The sequence below is a fragment of the Strix uralensis genome, chromosome 9 (genome assembly GCF_047716275.1).
Source record: "Strix uralensis isolate ZFMK-TIS-50842 chromosome 9, bStrUra1, whole genome shotgun sequence".
NCBI classification, from domain to species: domain Eukaryota; kingdom Metazoa; phylum Chordata; class Aves; order Strigiformes; family Strigidae; genus Strix; species Strix uralensis.
Window position 1 is genome coordinate 27,380,640 of NC_133980.1, and position 19,572 is coordinate 27,400,211.

The 19,572-nt window shown below is 44.2% G+C and overlaps 1 protein-coding gene across 1 annotated transcript in view; it reads right to left on the reverse strand.

Moving 5' to 3' along the window:
* The window catches only part of INPP5D (inositol polyphosphate-5-phosphatase D), a 57,528-nt gene that overhangs the window by 36,662 nt on the left and 1,294 nt on the right, over positions 1 to 19,572 (reverse strand). Inside the window, exons 2-3 of the mRNA XM_074877875.1 lie at positions 18,914 to 19,144; positions 13,838 to 13,901 (exon numbers count right to left, since the gene is read on the reverse strand). Of these exons, the coding sequence (XP_074733976.1) occupies positions 13,838 to 13,901; positions 18,914 to 19,047 (198 nt within the window). The 5' untranslated portion in view covers positions 19,048 to 19,144. The remainder of the gene's footprint in view (positions 1 to 13,837; positions 13,902 to 18,913; positions 19,145 to 19,572) is intronic.

Genomic DNA, 19,572 nt, shown 5'->3' on the forward strand with positions numbered 1-19,572 from the left:
GATCCTGACTGTCATATCTGTCATTTCTGATCTCTTCTGCCCCTGCAAGAGTTTTCCTTTACATGATCCCACTCAGGCTTTGTTCTGGCAGCCCGAAGATTGGTCATGTTCACAGGTAGGAAGTGCTCCCATGGCAGAACAGGGACACTTGCAAATTAAAAGAGTCTGTTGAAGTGAAGGAAGATTGAAAGGAGTTTTCGGTAGAGTATAGCTGGCTGCCAGATTTTCATCTCAAGTTCCTTGTTAAAATTCTACATCCTAAAGAAAAAACATATTAGAAGTTCTGGAAGGTAAAGGACCTACAGGAGTCTTCTGAACCAGCATTCTTCCACAAAATAAAGGCATAGGTCATAAAAATAATGCACTCAGATCCTACTTAAGGACCCCATTTCACTGTGCTCCGGCACTCCACAGTTCTCACAAAAAGTATGTTAACTGCCAAATACCTAACTAATAGATACAAGCTAGTAAGAACACCAAGCAACTGCAGGAAGCATCATCACCCTGTACTTGAGGTAGTTCCTTGCACCAAATAAAACATTCAAATTCTAGCTATCAAAAAAAGCTTTTAGCAACAAGGCATGTTATGATCCAACTCACAGCACCAAGAGAAACCCCCTAAGCAACCACCCTTTCAGCATTTCTTTGTGTTATAACAAATAAGATTTACATCAACAACAGGCAAACAACAGTACAGTTCCATGACAGAACATGAGGGACTAGTATTAAATTTAGCTACAGGGAGCAAGTCAGATGAGTTGGTGATGAATGAGCAAGGACTGCAGATCCATGGGGATCTGATGCAATTTTTTTAGCACTTCTGTAATGTGTGGGTAGAATTTAAGATAAAGTTTTAGAGTACGCTACTTCTACCAACTTCTGTAATTTTATCACAAGCCTTGTGCTTTTTGGTTTTCTACTGAAAAGCTTCAGCACTTGAAGTCAAATGAAAATTTCCATTTTCATTTCTTCATAAGGTATCTAGCTTAAGTGATTACCAAGACAAGCTTGAAAACACAGGTCCTCAAGAGCTATCAAGGCAACCAAGGCAGCAAATGTAACATAGTCATCATTTCTGAAGGCAGTTTGTGGAGGTCATCGTTCTGACTTTGTAAGCACTCACTGCTGACAGTAACTGAGCTGGGGAAACTATTGCAGGTCACCGATACTTGCTTCTCAGTGGAAATTCCCAAGCGCCCTTCAGCTTTTCCCTCCATAGAAGGCAATAAATACAACCCCAGGCAATAGCGTGTGGGGTTCGAAGTCCTAAAACAAAGAACTTTTCCCTGAGACAGGTGAAGGCATGCCTACACTAGTTCTGCCCGCACAGCAGGGCAGGACCCCCAGTTCAGATCAGTCCTACACTACATTTCTGGGGGTTTCCTCTAACCTGCGCAGACAGTGGAGGATCCATAATCAGCTGCTTTCCCTATTGTCTTCTGTGCTGAATGAATCCCAGTTTCAACAGACACCAAGCACTAAATTTGCATGAATTACATAAAATATCCTGTGGAAAAGAGAAAATGTAAGATTAAAGAAGTTATACTTATTGAAGATACACTGCTGAAGCAAAGCAGTGCAGCCAGAAAGTGCATCTAAAACAGCTGCATTCACCACATTATACTGCATAACTTTCTAGGATTGCATAATTAAAAAGCAATCTTTTTGCTTTTTTGCTCTAAAAAGCACTGCACAGATAAGGGTGAACACCTTAGTGTTACAATTTCCTGTCTTCAGCCTGCAAAATTTCTCAGACATTAAGCTACAGCAACTGTTTTCTATTTTTGTGACACTAAGGGTGACCACTCGTCCTTTCTTTCAAGGGATTGTCCCTTATTTCATTCACTTATTACATGAGTAAGACAAATCGTTACTCAATCAGAAGTAAGCACTGAGCCATACCTGCTAATTGAACAGATAGAGAGAATCCAGCCTGAAGAAGCACTGTCATTTAACAAAACTAACCACAAAACAAAACCAAACAAAAAACATCCTTCAAACCCTCTCCTTTTATGTTCTCCCCTGAACCGCACCTCTGGAATAAAAATAGCGGATGTGGTGTTACAAATTTTTTGTTAAACTTTGCCCCCTAAAATTGGAGCCAACCCAAGGTTTCTGGTTTTGCATGTACAGGGATGTGGCATACAGTAAAGATAAACTTCTGGAAAGGCTACCTAGTGCCTCTGTGACCAACCAGTGCTTGCTGCATGTGGACTCTACTGTGTTGCTGCATGTGGGTTCTACCATGTTTGACCACAAATAATACTTTATACTAAGACTTTTAAACAATACAGGTCACTACATCCCTGTCAAGTTTTGGAGAATGAGGTCTAATACAGAGTTATCTGGAATTTTTAATTCAGGATTAACAGCCTGCTAACACAGAGCAATGCCAGCCCATAGAGAGCTTTGCTATGCTTTGCCCATGGGGTTTGCTGAACCCATGTGTACTGGGTGGTGTCTTTTAAAATACTGGAAAAGGAGAGCTTTAGATCCCTGGGGTGGAACAGAAGGGAACCAACTTGGACTTTCAGAGGAAAAGCAAGATGGAAAACTCTGTCAGAAGTTACGAATTGAAGACAAAAGAAGTCAGACAGCGGGGCAAAGACCTGGGAACAACCGAAAGCTGTGTTGTGACTTCGTTCTCTCAGAGGGACTCTGAAATGGCTGAATGTGAGCTATCTTTGCTAAAGTCTGTTTCATTTCCCTAATCCATTTTGTCACTTGAAATCAAGTCCTGCATGCTCTGCATTTATGCAGCAATTTGAAGACTAAAGGATTCTAAATTTCTTTGAAAGCTTCATGAAATAGCTTCAACCACCAAAAGATAAATTTGAAAAGTATTGGTGGAGCAGACCTTGTTCACCTAAAACAAGTGCAACCAGAACAAATACTTGAAATGGAACACGTTGTTATTTAAAGGTGATCGTATCTTTACATTTTATATTTATATCAGCAACAAGCTGCAGCACATCTAGGGTCTGTTGGTCCCATTGCCTAAGGCTGCAGAGCAGATCGAGTGAGCAAGATCTAACTGCAGCCTCAATATGACTTGTGACCTGTTGGAGCAGTTACATCTCTGCATGGGGGACGCAGCCTGCAATGATGTATCTCATCAGCTAATCAAGATACATCTCTAAAGAAAAAAGGGCATCACCCTGTCAGTAACAAGTGCAGAAACAATTTTGTACAGATGGCAATATCTGCCATAAGACTCATTGTAAACAAATTCAATAGCAATGTTTTCCAAGACTCACTCCTATCTTAAATGATCATGACAAAAAGCCTCATATAGCACCAACAATATATTAGCTTCTCTTTCTTTGAGAAAACAACTCAAGACTTGCCTGAAAATGAGTGACCCATCGTGCCTCTTAGCACAGAAGCAATAAAACATAGTGCTTCATTGCCACACAGCTGAAAGGGAAATTAATCTGTTGTCTCCCCGAATACTTTAAATTCAGTTATGAAGCTTCATCAGAAGTCTTTGGAAATATAAAATATAAAAAGGATAAGACAATCAAATGGTTTAAATGCTATGTGACTGATAATATCAAATCTAACATCCATCAAATTACTAAAAAAATGAGAATATTTTCTTGTTGATAATGTTGATTAAATTTTCAATTATTTTTCCTCATCTGCCAGAAAAGGTTTAGAATTTCAGGAAAATTTTCATTTTGCTAGTCCTGGAGATGTTGAGGTGTGTGTCCCCAAGGTGCTCATCTCAATTAGGATTATACATTTGGCCTCTCAAGCACAGACTGTAGATAATTTGAAAAGTCTATTTAAAAAAAACCCCACCCTTCTTAAAGTTCTCAGTCCGTGAGCAGAGGTTACTACCCCTTCCTTTAAAATGTGCCCACAGAAACGGTTGATTTGGGATGGAAATGTCTGCAGGGAGGTGAGGGGAGAGCAAGAACCTCCTAAAGTATATTTGCTGCTGGAGAAAGTTTCTGTGCCGTTGGAGGCTAAGGCTCCCACCACATCCCAGCTGCTTGTTCCTGTCCCCCAGCCAAGGTCTCTGCCCCACTTCTGTGCCAAGAGTGAACTTGACTGTTTGTGCACTCGAGCTCTCGTAGCGGGAACTGAAAGATCCAGCGGGGTAGGAAAGAGCTGCTAGGTATGTGGTTGTGGGTGGTCAAAGCCTTTTAGAAAGGACAATACTGCGAAACAACTATTCTTCTAAACCAATAATTGTTAAACTGGTTACTGTTTAACAGCCCTAATCTTTATCTTCTGAATCTTAAAGTATTTTGCAATGCCTGGAAGTTGCTTTTGTACATTCAAGTGAGGATTGCCCATTTGCAATTTTCAATTGTTTAAGCATGATGAAGGCTTTATAATACAACACGTTTATTGGAGGGCAAACTGTAAGAGAAATCCATTACATTATTTGGCATTTCACTCCTTGGAGTGAAATTTTATCTGAAAGCACATCCAGATAAAAGGAAAAGGGATTTCACTTCATGGCATGCATTAGCTTCCAAATATCTGATTTCATTTTTTGAAGCTTTAAAAACAAAATAGTAATATCCATTTAACCTGATTTAAGCCATCTTCTCTGACAATTTTTTTTTTTTTGTATTTTCAGGAAACTGGAAACATTCTGGAAGGGTTCAAAGTAGACAAAAGCTGGATATGGTTTGTTTGTATGAAGAATTTTGTATACTGAGAGATTCAGTAGCCAGAATGTGCATGTTTCAGGAAATACCTAGTTCTCTTACTACATGCTGCTTCTTTCAGCTTTTCAAAACCTGTGAAATGCATTACGTTTATTCCTACCTCAGATGCAAGAGCGGAAAAAACATTTTCCTTGTATAAACAGATTTGGATAGTTTGCAGAAACGTGAAGTACACAGAACGCGCTAAGTCCTGACTGCAAATTATTTTCAGTTCTATATGTAAAGACTGTAGAGTTTTACAAACTGATTTAAACCAACACTGAATCATATTGAAAAATATTCAAATTGGATTATCTACCATTTTCAGTAATAAAATGAAGATTAACAGAATGAAATCATGTATCTGGGCAAACCAGAAATGTGTTTCCCTAACCATGTTTCAAGACATTGCTCTTAAATATTATCTGGTTGACACTTGTCCCATGTTTCTATCCAAGAGAAGTAATCACTCTAATTATACCTCAGCTCTTCAGTGCCAACAGAGTGCCACAAGCTCAGCAAGTTTTCTGTGGTAGTAACTCGGGTGAAATCAATGCCATTCTTGGCATTAACTTTTCTTGAAATGTTATGCACGAAATCTCACCTTCCCATAGAGGCTCTGCGGCTGTGCACACCAATGAGATCTTGACTCTTCAGTGGGGTCCCCAACCCCAAAGCTTTGCTGGGACCACTCATTTTTACCTTAAGAGTGGGCTGCACCTCCTGGCTCTTTCCCTTTCCCTTCCCCTTGGTGACCCCCTCTCTGCTTCCTACTGACATAGTCCCTCCAAGCCCCCTGCGCCCCTCTGTCCTTCATGCAACGCTGCTGCCTCTTCCCCTCCCCTGCAGCAACTCAGGTGCCGACTGTCCCCCTGTAACTTCCAGGGACGCTGCACGCACAGTGTGGTGCTGGCACACCTCTCCCCTTGGCAGCACACCAGCCCAAATACACGGCACCCCTGCCCACCGGCGTAGGCCCACCTGGAGGGGGTGGCTGTCCAGACGGTGTGTCCCAGCCCACCGAGCATCCTCCCTGGGGGACACTTGGTCTCCTCCTGCCTTTCAACACAGAGGGAGGTCAACAGTGCCCAATGCCTCTCGGCTGCAAGCAGACCATGGATGACTTACAGTCTCCATGCAGCCTGCAACGGATATTTTGGGCAGGTCTGTGCCTGCCCTGTCCTCACTGAAGACCATGAGGTTTTGACATCAATTTGAGCAAGTACAGAATCCTTACACAGCTGTCTGACAGAAGCTGTAAACAGCTGCAACGTTGTGAATGGGTGAGCGTCACCCAAAGGATTTTGCTTTGCATTATCTCCCACTGAAACCAGCTCAAGGGCAATCTCCTAGTAGAAGGGTTTCAATCAGATACAGATAGATCAGCAAAATCACAGGCAAATCACAAAATCCTTACTACAAAAAATCTCTTGGCCCCACGTGTCAGAGCAGCACAGCAAATGGGGATTACAGTGCAGTATCAAAGAGAACGACTTTGCATCTCTTTGCAGAGGGCTCACAAAGGACTTGGTACTGCATGTGCCACAGTCAGACACCGCCTCTGACATTGGTGACAACAGCAGTGACACCAGGAATACAGGAACTGACCTAAACTCATGCTCTTATCAGATCATGCTGGCAGGATGGGCAGCCGTACGTCTGAGCTGCGAGAGCAGGTTAGCGCGCCGGATGAAACGTTTACGCTGAGCCCCACCCTGGAGGACTCATAAACAGAAGCCAGGACAAATTCTGCCTAGAGGCAGCGACAATCCTGCTGACCGACTGACGTGAACAGGCAGCACTCATTGCATGTCTTGCTTGTCCCGAGACAGAGGATTTTGGTCTTTCTGGCATATTTAGCCAAGCCATGCGCAGAGTACAAATCTAGATGTTTCCCCCAAAATGTGTTTCTAGAAGTGTGCTGACAAGGGAGGGTTTCAGCAGGAAACCCTATACACAGTATTTATCAGCTCTCTTACCTTCTGGGAGCCAGTGCTGCAAGTACAGTGGTAACCTACAGCTTCAGTGTCAGTTGATACAGTGAGTCACAGCTGCTGGCCTGCTTTCTAACTGCTCGCATAGCACCATTTGTTTCCTGTTGCACACAGCCTCATATCAGACTAGAAAAAATTACCAGGGAAAAAAAAAAAAAGCAGCTAGACAATCACTCAGTGTAAAACAGTGCTGCCAGGGCATCTGTAATTTTCACTGAAGTCAGCAAAACCTGCAAGTAAATAGGGCCAGGCCCTCCCTTTGCAACAAGTAGTAAGTATAAATATAAGTAATTTTTAAAAAGCCCTAGCAGCAATGGTGAATTTCAGCACGAATGCAAGCAGTGCTCATGCTGACAGAAATGATGATCTGGCACTAGAACTGCAAAATTAATGTCTCCCACATCTACTCACAGAGTAGAGTGCAGGAAGATGCACGCACACCGCTGCTTTCTGTCAAGGAGCTGGGCAGCTAGGACAGTCCAGGAAGGTGAAGCAAAAAGAAAAAGGCAGTAAAACTTTAAAAATACTGATGTTTTCCATACTGTCATACAGTCTCTTCTGCAGCATGAGAAGACAGCAGCTTTACACGGTTCCTTCTCACAACAAGGTAATCCACAGAAATTGCCAAACTCTGGAGCTGGTCAAACAGTTTTGCTCAAAGCACAATAAAAAAAAAAAAAAAAAGTTCATTAAAAAAATGAAGGGGTTTAGAGCATGTGCTATGCAAACCATGGTCTTCATTCAACCCCCCCTCTCCCCTATTATTTTTTTTTAAAAAAAGGTGAAAAGTTCCAAATTGCTTATCTGGACTTTTTCAAAAGGATGATCCATTTTTTCCATCTGAAATAACATTTTTCTTCAACATCCTGGCAACACTGTGTTAACTTCTGAAAAGCTTGAAATCAAAATGAAACATTTCACCTGAATGCATTTTTTTATATTTTCCAGTTTGCTTGAAAATGTAAACTGGTTCCTACTCCTGCTCAAGCCAAGCTCTATTTCTGCCTTTCCCTGCAGAGCAACCAAAAGATACAAACACTATTCAAGGCATTGTGGGTGACTGAAGCCTCAGTCTTTGGCAGCCCACAACATGTCAAGGCAGGTACCCAACTTGAGGCAAGAGCTCTGATAGTGGCACAAATGGGAGAGCAGACTTAGGGTAATACAAGAAAATGAAAAAAACAGGTTGGCAAGAAGGAGAGGGCAAGAGCGCCCTTGACAGAAGGAAGCAGCAGTGTTGGCAAGGCCTGAGCCCTGAGGTGGTGTCTTGTCCAAGTTCTTAGTCACAGAATGGGGATATTACATGACTGAGCTAAAGCATCAGGTCATGCCCACAGCAAAGCACTGGGAGGCTGCGCCTTCCTCAAACTCTGAGGCCAGACTGTGCCGCACAGCACAGGAGGATACAGCACACGACTATAAAATCTGTCCATGGCACTGAGCAAAGGTGCCTGCTCTGCAGATGCCCCAGCTTTCTTAAGCAGACTCCATCTTTAGCAACAAGCTAAAGCTGTTCCCAGAACTACGAGGTTGACTCTCTCTCAGTGGCGTTTTTGGTGCCAGCCCCATCTGTGCAATGCGGACATCTGTCCATCAGGGTATCTCCCCCCAACCTTCACAGAGTAGCATGAGGTAAGTGCTTGATCCTGCAAACGACCTATGAAGTGTTATCTGATAGACTATGAGTATAAACTGAGATGCAATCTAGCTGCCACTGAGAAATGACTGATTGCATAGCAGCTAGATCATGAACAGCCATCAGATAACACAAGCTGTGAACTCCTATTTGAGATGAACCAGAAATCTAGAGAGATCAAACTCCACAGGGTTTTAGAGATGCTACCACACTACCCTACACCAATCTGTATTTACTGACCAGCCAACTCCAGTGTCTTCCTCCTTCTCACCACCTCTTTCAAGCATCCTCACTCAGAAGGCAGGTTATACTCTTGACAGTGAGCTTTTAAATTTGCAGTATATAAAGGCAATACAGGGTAAAGCATTAGGCAAAGGCATTACCACAGTTTTTCAACAGCAGCTTTTGACCTCAGCATCTTCTCACACCAAACAAGAGTCAGCTGTAATGGGAATCTCCTTACCTGACAAGTCTGGCAGTCTAAGGGGGTTCTGCAGGCTCTTTAGGCAACAGAGAGAGACAGGACCTGCCAAGGACAGTTTAGCCCACCCAGGTCAGAAACCTGTTTCTTCTCTGTTGACTAGAGATACAGCTCAGCTTTGACTATGTGACAGCTCTGACTGCACATCTAAAATGGAGGGGATGAATACTGATGTACCACACACATCCTCTGATCCTGGGAAAGTCAGCAAGGGACAGCTATTTAAAATTATTTCTGGTAATCCAATACTCCTTAACAGACTGGGAGTGAGTTCCCTGTTTGTAAAATGGGAACAAGAGCACTTCCCCTCCTTGACGGGGTGCTGAGATCACAAGGAATTCAGATTGTGCAGTGATGAGGGTCATATTGACACCTCAGCTAGTCGTATAAATGAGATGCTTGAAGTGACAGCATAGGAGAGTTTGATCTTCTATGAATCTGGATGGCAAGAACTGACCATAGATGCCTGGCTTAGAAAGATGGAGTTAGCATCTTTAGTTTGTCTCGAGTGTTTAGTTTAACCTTGTGACTCCCAAGGACTCCTTTGCTGCTCTGCCCCTCTTTGCACAAACGTGGTTACACTCAGCTAGTGCCCAAACTTTCAACAATGCTGCATTAACTATGCTTCCCCATTCAAGCAAGGGAAAATTATATTTGTTTTTACAGAGAAGAAAGTTAAGTGCCCCAGCTTGTGCTTGACAGGCAAGCAGCAGCTAAGCTAACTCAGGGGCAGTTTATTTCCAGCCTCATGCCCCTGCTCCTGGATCTCTGAGTAACTGTATGGTTTTTGCTCTCTTCCTGTCTCAGCTTCTCAGTGTTTTACTACAGTGAGAGTCTGCAGGCTAACAGAGATATCTTGATGACTAATTGTTCTCAGCCTAAGGACAAAGATGTCTACTTGCTGTTACAGATCCTGTGTTTCAAGGGGTTTTTGTTACTCCTCCCCCCCTTCCTTAAATATGTTTTCATCAGCAGGATGCAAGTTTGATTCATCCAAGCCACGGATTTGTTTGCTTATATTCTGGAGTCTCAAGTAATGGAAGAAGAAAATTCAGCAGTCCCAAAAGAGAAGGGAAAGAATTTATATATGTGTTTAAGGAAAAAATGTCTATGACTGTATATGGCCTGGTATGTTTTGGGGGGACACCAGTTTGACTCCAGATATGGCAGGCAAGAGGGGTTCCTGACTATGCTAACTGCTCTACAGCTGCTGCAGATGCAGAAACCCAATAGCAGATCATGTAGCATGCCACAAAAATGCTGGAAGGACTTATGCAAATATTTTTTTCTTCAGCCTGAATGCAAAAATGTGCATCTCAATGCAAAAATATGCACCTCCCTTTCTGCCACCTGTACTTGAACAGTTAATTTAATCATGCAAAAAATGACGCTAGTGCCACTAGTGCCAGACCAGGCTCTAATTAAACAAGAAAATTGAAATCTACTCTCCAAGACTCAAAAAAATGTGAAGCAACTTGCAGCTTTAAAGGTGAAGAAACTCCACAGAGTGGCAGAGAACTGTCATGTTACAAGTGCTGTGTATATAGCTGTGATATTACACATCTTCTGAACCTGCTGTCTTCATCAAAAATGCCTGACAGACAACAGCCCAGATCTGGGCAGGAAGACAACTTTGTTAGCTCCAGGAAGGAGCACTGTGCAGGTAAAAAAGGTCACATTGCATGATCAGGACCCATATTTGTAAGTAATATGGGCTAATCTTGGGATTTAGTATTGAATCTTTCCTATGTCTTTTTTTTTTTTTAAATAAACCCAGAAATTAGAAGCATCTGATTGCTGTATTAATTTAACACCTGAGATTCTTTCCTTTTTAATGGAGTTTTTTAAAGTGTCAAAACTCCATCCTATTCAACAGCTTTTACATCCTTGCACAGGAGAGCTATTCTTTCAAAAAAATCTGATTTTTTTAATACACATGAAGTGGTTTTTGTTTCATCCAGAACTCAACAGACAAGCAACCAAAAATGTCTGGCCCAGCTGGAACAACATACCAAGAACAGCAGCCAACGACATGAGACTGTTTTGCTCTGAGCCTCAATTACAACTCTCACTACATCTCTCCCTTGCCAGAAGAAGCCAGCCCCCTTCTTCTGCCTCTCCCACAGAACTGGAATAAAGCAGCACAAAACGGGAGGTGTTGTGTCTTCAAAACATGAGTTAACAACACACTTTATTTAGCCTACTCCTGATATTCAACCTACAGCTCCTGGCAACCCAGCATACAAAGGTATTCCACCACAGTCCCTCTGCATCCCACAACATATAAACAAGAGAAATCCCTCACAATCATAACACAGATCCCAAGAGAATCTTACAAATCAGTTTGGGTGTACTTCTAGTAGATCATATTTTCTTAAAAGATCTAGTAGATTTCAAAAGGTTTCATTCTGAAAGATCCCCTAGAGTGCTAACAACACTGTCTGGATGCAGCAGTAGTCCAGTAATCCCTCCCCAGAGAGGATGAGGACATATTTATTTGTAAATAATACCCTGCAGAATTCTGTATGGAGAACTAGAAGGTAAGGTGAAGGTGTGTGTGGTGGGGAAAGCCTGAGCTGACATCAGTCACACCTTCTGCTTGTTCATAAACCTTGATCCAGCATGAGAGTTGCCCATTGCTACAGCAGAGAGAAATACTGATTTCTTATGGCTGCAGTGCTCTGATCTGCAGACAAATGGAATAGTTGTGCATGAAAAGAGGTCCTTTGTCATGGCACAAACAATGACAGATCCAGTACAAACTGGGAAGCATAACTTGCATCTTCCCGGGTTGTAATGTACAGAACTACCTGCCAAGTCTGCACCCTACCTTAGCTGGTGGGTCCTGGAAGCAGCCTGCAGCCCAGCCCTCTCTGAAGAGCTGCCCGCACACAGGCACGTTGCTCTCAGCTCAGATTTCAAACCCTCTCCTAACTTGTGGTGTCTGTGCCTTTCTACAAAAGGCTTCAGGCCAGGCTGCATGTTCACAACATGCCAGCAAGGCAGCTGGGCTATGAGGAGGGGGCCAGGGTTTGCCCGTGATGCTGAGGCCCATCCAGGGCACGTAAGGGCCAAGTGTGGGGTTGTGTAGCTGCCTTTGCAGATTACCTCTGGCCTTTCTTTCTTCCTTTCCCTCAGGTGAAAAGCCAACATACGATCATTTCTGTGCTTGTTTTCTAAAAGACAAAGCAGCTGCCAAACTCATCCCCCAAACCCAGTCAGAGTTAGGGTTCCACAAGTTCCCTTCCTCATCATAGTGCTGGTGCAAAGAGCAAGGACCAGGCTCCCATCCTGGCTCTGTCACAGAGCTGCTGTGGGACTTGGACAGTTGTACCCATTCCCTGGGCCTCAATCTCCCCAACACTCCCTGCCTGGGATGTTTCACTTGTGAGCTATCTGGCACAGTAAGATCCTGATCTCAGCAGCTGCTCTAGGTACTGTAAATAATGATAAACACCGTATCACCTATCTTACCTTCACACCACATCAGCACAATATGCCAAAACACATTATTTAGGACAATAAGGCTGAGACAGATCAGATGATGGGGAAAAATCGAGTATTACTACAAAGAGGCTGCAGCACACTGTGTGGAGCCAGATCAGAGTGACAGGTTATTCGTTCCAGCTGAGTGCTGGTCCCACACTAGCAGCCTGCAGAGCTTGCACAGGTTCCTCTGCGCGGTGTTGCCCGCTGCTCTGGGAAGATGGATTAGCTCTGGTGACATGCCATAGTAACACATAGTAACACTTGACCCAGGTCAAGTCTGGCATGGTGTCCTGCTGCCAGTTCCTCCTCAGAAACAGAAGTGCTGTGGCAAGTGAGGCAGAGGTATCTCAACGGCTCCAGGGAGATCAGCTGTAGCTGGCGAGGCCAACTGGAACACCGCACTGATGCTGGTGGCTGGCCCTGGGAACACACACAGTCCTCTGGAGCACAGTGCTGAGAGCCTGGAATTGGCCTTGGTGGGAACACAGGAGTGTTTGTGCAGAGCTGCATCTGAGTGGGGCTCCTAAGAACAGCCTGAGCCACCCAAAAATGGCTCTTGAAGGAGCCAAGCTGGGTGTGTGCACCCAGGACACACAATCCACAGTTCTCATCAACAGCCCACAGCTGAAAGAAAGCTGCCAGCACTCAACTGTTCTCACTAACCTGATCAATCTTGTTTCAGATATGCTGCTTCTTTGGTGCAGATCTCAAAGAAAAACTGATGCCCCTAAAGCACATCAGGAAATACATAAGTAACATGGTGCATGTGAGCTGTGTGAGCTGCACATGGCATTGCTAAAAATCTGTATTTCTAGTGTGGGAAGCTAATCGCCATCTGAAATGGGAGGGAACGAATGTAGACCCACTCTGAATATCAGGGCAGGCTGGGACACGTGGGTAGCATGGGCATTTCCATTTCATTTTACAGGGAATGCTCACGCAGCGTTGGCTCTGCTAAGAGGATGGGTAGAGGTTTACAGCCCCCACTGCCCCCTAGTAAACCCATGACCATTTCTTGGGGCTGTAAGAGACCATGCCTCCCTCCCCACCCCAAGTTTCATGATCTATATTGAGAAAACAAGGGCTGAGAGGTGGTACAGGAAGGGGAAGTGGCTCGTTCAGGATCCTAAAGCAGAATAGGAATAAACAGAAGGTCTGAAACTCCTGCCCTTAATCCTGGTACTTTCTGGATCCCGAGACTGCAACTCAATTTACGTTCTCTGGGTGCAGGTAAATTGTGCGGCAATTCTGGATTGAAAAGATCCACAATGTATTGATAAGAAGCTGGCTTCAGAGGAAAAGGTATTGCATGGGCTGAGGTTCTCAGTTACATAAAACATGGCAGTGCCGCTGAATTAAAGGCACATGTTAAAGACTGTGCCGATGGCCATAGCAGTGGACGGAGACTAAAATCTCCATAGCAGTGGACTGGAGACTAGCACTGTGCTGGCCGGGGGCATTAGTTTAACTCCTTATATCCTTTCTCTGTTGGTGTTAGAACTACATTTTAAAAAATCAGTGAGCGGTCTTAGGTGCGTCTTTGTGGGACCAAATGGTACACAGCATGGCTTACCTGGACAATTAGCTTCTTTTCTTTATCAGGCAGAATTCGGTAGGTATAAACGCAATTCCGGAACCTGGAACAGATGAGAGGAGATATGGTTAGACCATTTCCAGAAAGGAATCACACCATGGCACCCCTCCCCGTATTGGAAGATCCCAAGACACATAGATGGCTTCATACACAAGGGTTTTAAACATTTCTCTTTATCTCTTTCCCTGGAGTCTGTGAACTAACACAAACCTGAGGTGTTCCTGGTCACTGAGACATGTTTGCACATGCCACTGCAGAAAATGATATCAGCATCAGCCTCAGAGTGAGTTATTCAACTCTTCTTTGGGCCAGAAAGAAAGAAAACACCAAATGGCTCTAGCTGTCAGTAGAGTGGGTGTCTCAGGAAGGAATAAAAAATCCAAAAGACACAGGGCCAAAATCAGCAATGAATGAGTAAATTGAAGGGCTAGTGTGTGCATTGACTTGTATTGGAAAAAACAAATACTAGATTTCAGCTAAATCACAGTAAGACAGCTGATTGCTAGGCACATTTTCACGCACAAATCCTAAACAACAGCCTAAATGAAAACCCATCTCACTATCCTCGTGCAGATGCACACTGTACACGTGCATCTGTAGATGAGCCATAATGAACATTTCGTCCCAGCTAAATTCAATTAGATTCTTATTTAAGGAGGGATGGAGGAGTCTTTTGCCCAGTGGAGGGCCACATTAATGCACAAGAGCCCAAGGGAAGCCTGACCAGTGCTGTAACGTGGTATATGGGAAGCATGACCTTCCTCAGCACCCTCTGAGTTTTGTGGAGCTTGCCCAAGAAGTGTTGACTAAAAAATATATTTTTACCTTTCTCCCAAGTGAACAACAAATTGATCAAATCTTTTAAGTCACCTGCAAAGCATTCTGTTAAAACATACAAGATGGCTTTAAGCCAGGAATTGATGCTGGTTTCAACCCCTTCCTCTCAAAAGAAAAAAACAGAATCCACTCTCAGAGCTTCCTTGGCTGTAACAGAAACACTGCATTACCTGTGGAACCATCATGAAATGTGGGCTGAGGTCAGCCCCCCAGCTGGGGACATCAGGCAGATCAATAAAACATGCTCATCTCTTTTACAATCACTTTGTGAGTCTATTCATCACATGCTTTTCAGAACCACTCCACACAGGGGAGAGAAGGAGACATCACCAGGATTTTAGGCAGCCTTATACAAGGAGTCACACAGAGCAATTGGAAATGAAAATAAATTAGTTATAAATCACAGCTGAGTTTTTCCAGGGTGTTTGGAGGATTTTGCCATGTATCCACATGAACCTGTATCTTTTGATGGCATTAATGCAAAGGACACAGAAGAATTAGAACTGCTCCCAGAGCTTAGTACCACTTCACTAAGCATTGTAGAACCATCTCACAGGCACCTATTCATTCACACATCTGAGGATCTGGTACAGAGCTGGAAGTCACGGACATGATCCCAACTTCTTTAGATTGCTAATTTCACCAAGACGAGGGCAATCAACACCAGATGAGGATATGCCTCAAGGAAGGGTATGGGGTTTTGTTTTTATCTGTCAATGCAGTTCTCTTACACCATTTCCTCCTGCTGATATGCAAACAGGGCTAAGCAGAACTGCTCATGCAGCTGATGAGAGAAAATTTGTGTGTGTGGAGATTATGAAACTGATAAACAAACCAGCTCAATGGCTCTTGCGTCACAAGAGGACCCTCCTTTTTACCTTTTCAGAAAAAGTGCCCCATCACACAGGCCTTACAAGGCTGCTGTCACAATGCTTGTAAAGAGGTTTAAGCTAAGGACAGGTAAGATCAGTGGAAGAGTGAGGAAAGAAATATCACCTGTTGGGTGAGACAGGAACAGGGAGGAGCACTTCCTAGGATCAAAAGCAGGAATCCTCTTTAGCAATCCCGTAATTTAGTTCATGTGGATGGAGAAGACTGGGACTCATTTCATTTCTACCCTCAGGCTTTCTCTTCTCAGCGTCCTGATGGTCAAGTTATGTGGTCCCAATTACTGACACATTCCAGGTCCTCCCTAGAAACTGGGTTGAGTTCAGAATTGCTCAACCACTATTCAGACTTTGTGGGGGGTAAATATAACATCAGCCTCAGCTTAAATATGTCTCCAAGTACTTTGTCATCTCTCTGTCCTCTCAACCAACCAGAGGTGGAAAGAGGACAAGGCTTGTATTTTCTCTTTCCTCTCCTGCTGTACATGTTTGTATGCACAGGTGATGATGTGCATATTGGGAGTACCTGGAAATCCTGAACAGCACTGCCATGCTAGTCATGATGCTAAGTGCACCACAAGAGAGGCCGTCTCCCCAGGGGGCTGGAAATGGCATCTCACAGGCAGTGTCCTCAGAGAGGGATCCCAAAGCTGCAGCTAGCCTTGGAGGGTCATCTCTAGAAGCATTGTTAATCCTGCAGCCATTCACACAAGAACCACCAACAGAAGATCCCCTGGAGGAATGATACCAGTTCAGGTGCAGCACACTGTGGTCTTTTTGATTTCAGGATCCAGGCACTCCCCTCCAGGTAAGTTAAAGAGCCCATTTCTTGTCAGTATACTGGCAGATCAAATGATCCAGGCACAGAGAAAGGAGGAGGAAAAGAGCTTTGCTTCTTGCCTTTTATGGGCCAGTGTGACCAGTAGAGCAGAGGACAGCAGTGCAGGGGGAGGAGCATTCCCTCTGCATTTGCTGACTGTTTCAGCTCTCTGCTAAGTTAAATGCTGCTGCTCTAAGTTTCAGAAAAGGAGAGGAGGCACTCTTAAAAGGCCCTGCAAATACACCTCCCTTACTTGTCTATATTTATACAAACCCTATTTTCCTAAAGCAGCTCTTCAAGAAAAGCACTATTTCATTCTATGATATAATAAGTGCTTTTGCTGGATTTTGACTGATCTGCCCAATAAATATTACAGCTTTGTAGAATATGACACTTCTTTTTCAGAGCAAATTTCATGCTTTTTTGTTTTCCTTATCTATACACAGTTGACACTTTCTCACTTTCAACATAATTCTCTTCTTGTGAAAATCTTTTGCAGTCAGGCTTTCAGTTCCCCCTCTCATCCTTTGTCTCCAGCCTCTCTGTTTTTTAAACAGAAATAACTGAAGAGCTCAAACTTCAAACACCTTCCAGTCAATAACACAGCTGAAACTGATATATCTCTGAGGAAGTTTTCAGCTTCAGCAAAGCTGCCCATTTTGTCAAGATGACATTCAAAGGGAAAAACTTATTCACCACCTTTAACCCTTTGTCTTCACAAACTAACTGCAAACCAGCATAAGCTGAAATCCTGTTAGGTACTTTGATAGAAGTTTGTGTGACATTTACATTGTGTAATTACAGTTACAAGACCGTAATTCATGCCAGCCCTTCGCACCACAGATTCGGGCGCTCTTAGGCTGGGTGCTCCCCATTTCTTTAATCAAGCCATTCATGTTAGCCACCTCAGACTGGATTTAAGAACATAACCTTTGGCTCCCGGTTCAGAAAATCCTGGTCATGATATTGTTTCTATTTCCTGATCCCATGTCTCTCAAGTCACAAAAGGCTTTCAAAGTTGGCTGCGTAAACATTTACAATGGAAAAACTTATGCAAATGCACATTAGTAGACATTTTTACAGCACCTTCCCTTTCTATAATCCCCACCATCACTCCATAAAAATATTTTGTGTCCATACTGATTACAATGCAAATCAAAGGGGAACTAAAACACTCAATGAAAGCAAGTCTATTCTAGTAAAACGTTCCCTAACTTGCAACTTGGGCCCTCAGCCCCTGCTACATGATTGCCCCTCCTTCCTCCTGCTTGTCCTGGCTATTCATCTGCAGCCACCCTTCTTTCTCTGCTCCCCAGAAAGACAAAACTCTTCCCATGTTATCACAAACATCTTAACAGGCAGACACAGAGGCTCTCTGCACTTTGTGAACCCCCGTTACCCAGCCACCAATCTCTAACAGTCCAACACCTACGCTTACGGGGCAGTTAGCCAGCCCCACGCTTTTCTGCAGATGAATCCTCTGCAGCAGGCTATGCTGTCACCAGAAGTCTGACCTCAGAGACAAGCAGTTAGACCAGAGTTATAAACAGCAGCACCACCTTTGCCACTGCAAGAAATATACTTTCAGAAAGAAACTACACTGAGAAACCTGCTTGTAATTTAATGTGGGGTAAGGATGAAATAAGTTTTATTAATATGCTGCACAATGGCATCAAAGAGGATCTGACAGGCAAAACAGAGTCCCACAGAGGCTCTCTTGATCTCTCCTAAGCAGGGAGAAACTCTCTTATCTTTCTGTATTGCAAAGTCAAACTCCTCAGACTTTACCTACTGACTTCAATCTCCTCTTGCCCCTGTGATCCTGCCTTCAGGAATAACATCTGCCCCTCACAAACCCAGGGCAGGAGGCCTTGCTTTCTCGTCCCCAGCCCCAACCCAGAACGGGGTGGGGGTTGGGGGTGTCAGGGCTGTCAGCATTTCTTCTCCTCTCCCTGTTTCCGACATGAAATATTTACCTCGTGAGCCACATTAATGATGCAGGTAGAACCACCGCTGTGCTGGGTGTATCGTGCACAGCTCCAGGAACCGTTTCAAGCTTTTTGCTGAATGGGACGCAGCACCATACAAGCAGGTGGGTCAAACACACACTGAACCAGAGCAAGAGAAGTGCCTGGGAGGGTACCGAGCTCAGTACTTGAGTTGTTAAATTTAAATACCTGACCCAAGTTGTTAACAGGCTCAAAGAGGTCAAGAGGTTATTTTCTCTCAGAGCACAGCCGCAGTATCTTTGATTATTCTCTCCTTTTGAAACAGAGGCAAGAATAGCATGAGCAGTACAGCAGTAAAAGAATATGGGTTTGTTTAGCCTGGCCCTGCTCCCAACCCTTCCCTACCCTGTGGCCCAGTCAGGTGAAACCAGCCATGCTGTGATGTGGGCTACACCTTCCCGGGGGGTACAGTGGCTGTTTGCCTCTGTGCTGGAGAGGTAACACCTGCACAAATGGGGACAAAAGTGTCCGCGTGAAGCACGAGGTTGAAAGCTGTACTTACAGCACGCAGAGTGCATATGCCGAAGCAATTGACTCACTGGCCCGCACAAGGAAGCTGCCATCCTTGCCTACTTTGGAGAGCAGGTCTTCGGCTCTGGAGCGAGTGATGTTGCCGTGGTACCAGCACTGATCCATCGTTGGAGCTGGAGGAAACTTGAATGCCAATACAGGAGCTGCCAGAGCTGCCTGTGTGTCTGTGTGTAACGATCAGGCAGTTCAGCTCACCAGCTTCCTGTTTCAATAGTACAGAGAGGGAAAGGAAACTCAGCCGCGGACAACTTCCTCAACTCAAACAGCTCAGAGAGTGAGCGTGACATGTTCCTGCAGCCCCTGCTCTCCCTCTTCATGCTGCAGCTGAAGTGACTAGCCAGCCCATGTTCCCTGCCCTTCCCTCTCCCTTCATGTCCTAACACACTGTATCAAGAAGTCCCAGCTGGGGAGCTCTTCTGTTTCCCCACTGATTCAGTCCCCCCAGCTTTGGTGGCCTGCCGTCCCATTTACAATCTCTTGCCAGACCCTTTGAGTTTCCATCTTTTTCCCGTCGGTCCTACCCACTACAGGCCTTCATGGGGAATAAATCAGTCTCAGACTGATCAGAAACACACTATGCATTAGGACACTTAGCACTGACTGCCCCATTCCTCCCTTGCCCAATCCTCA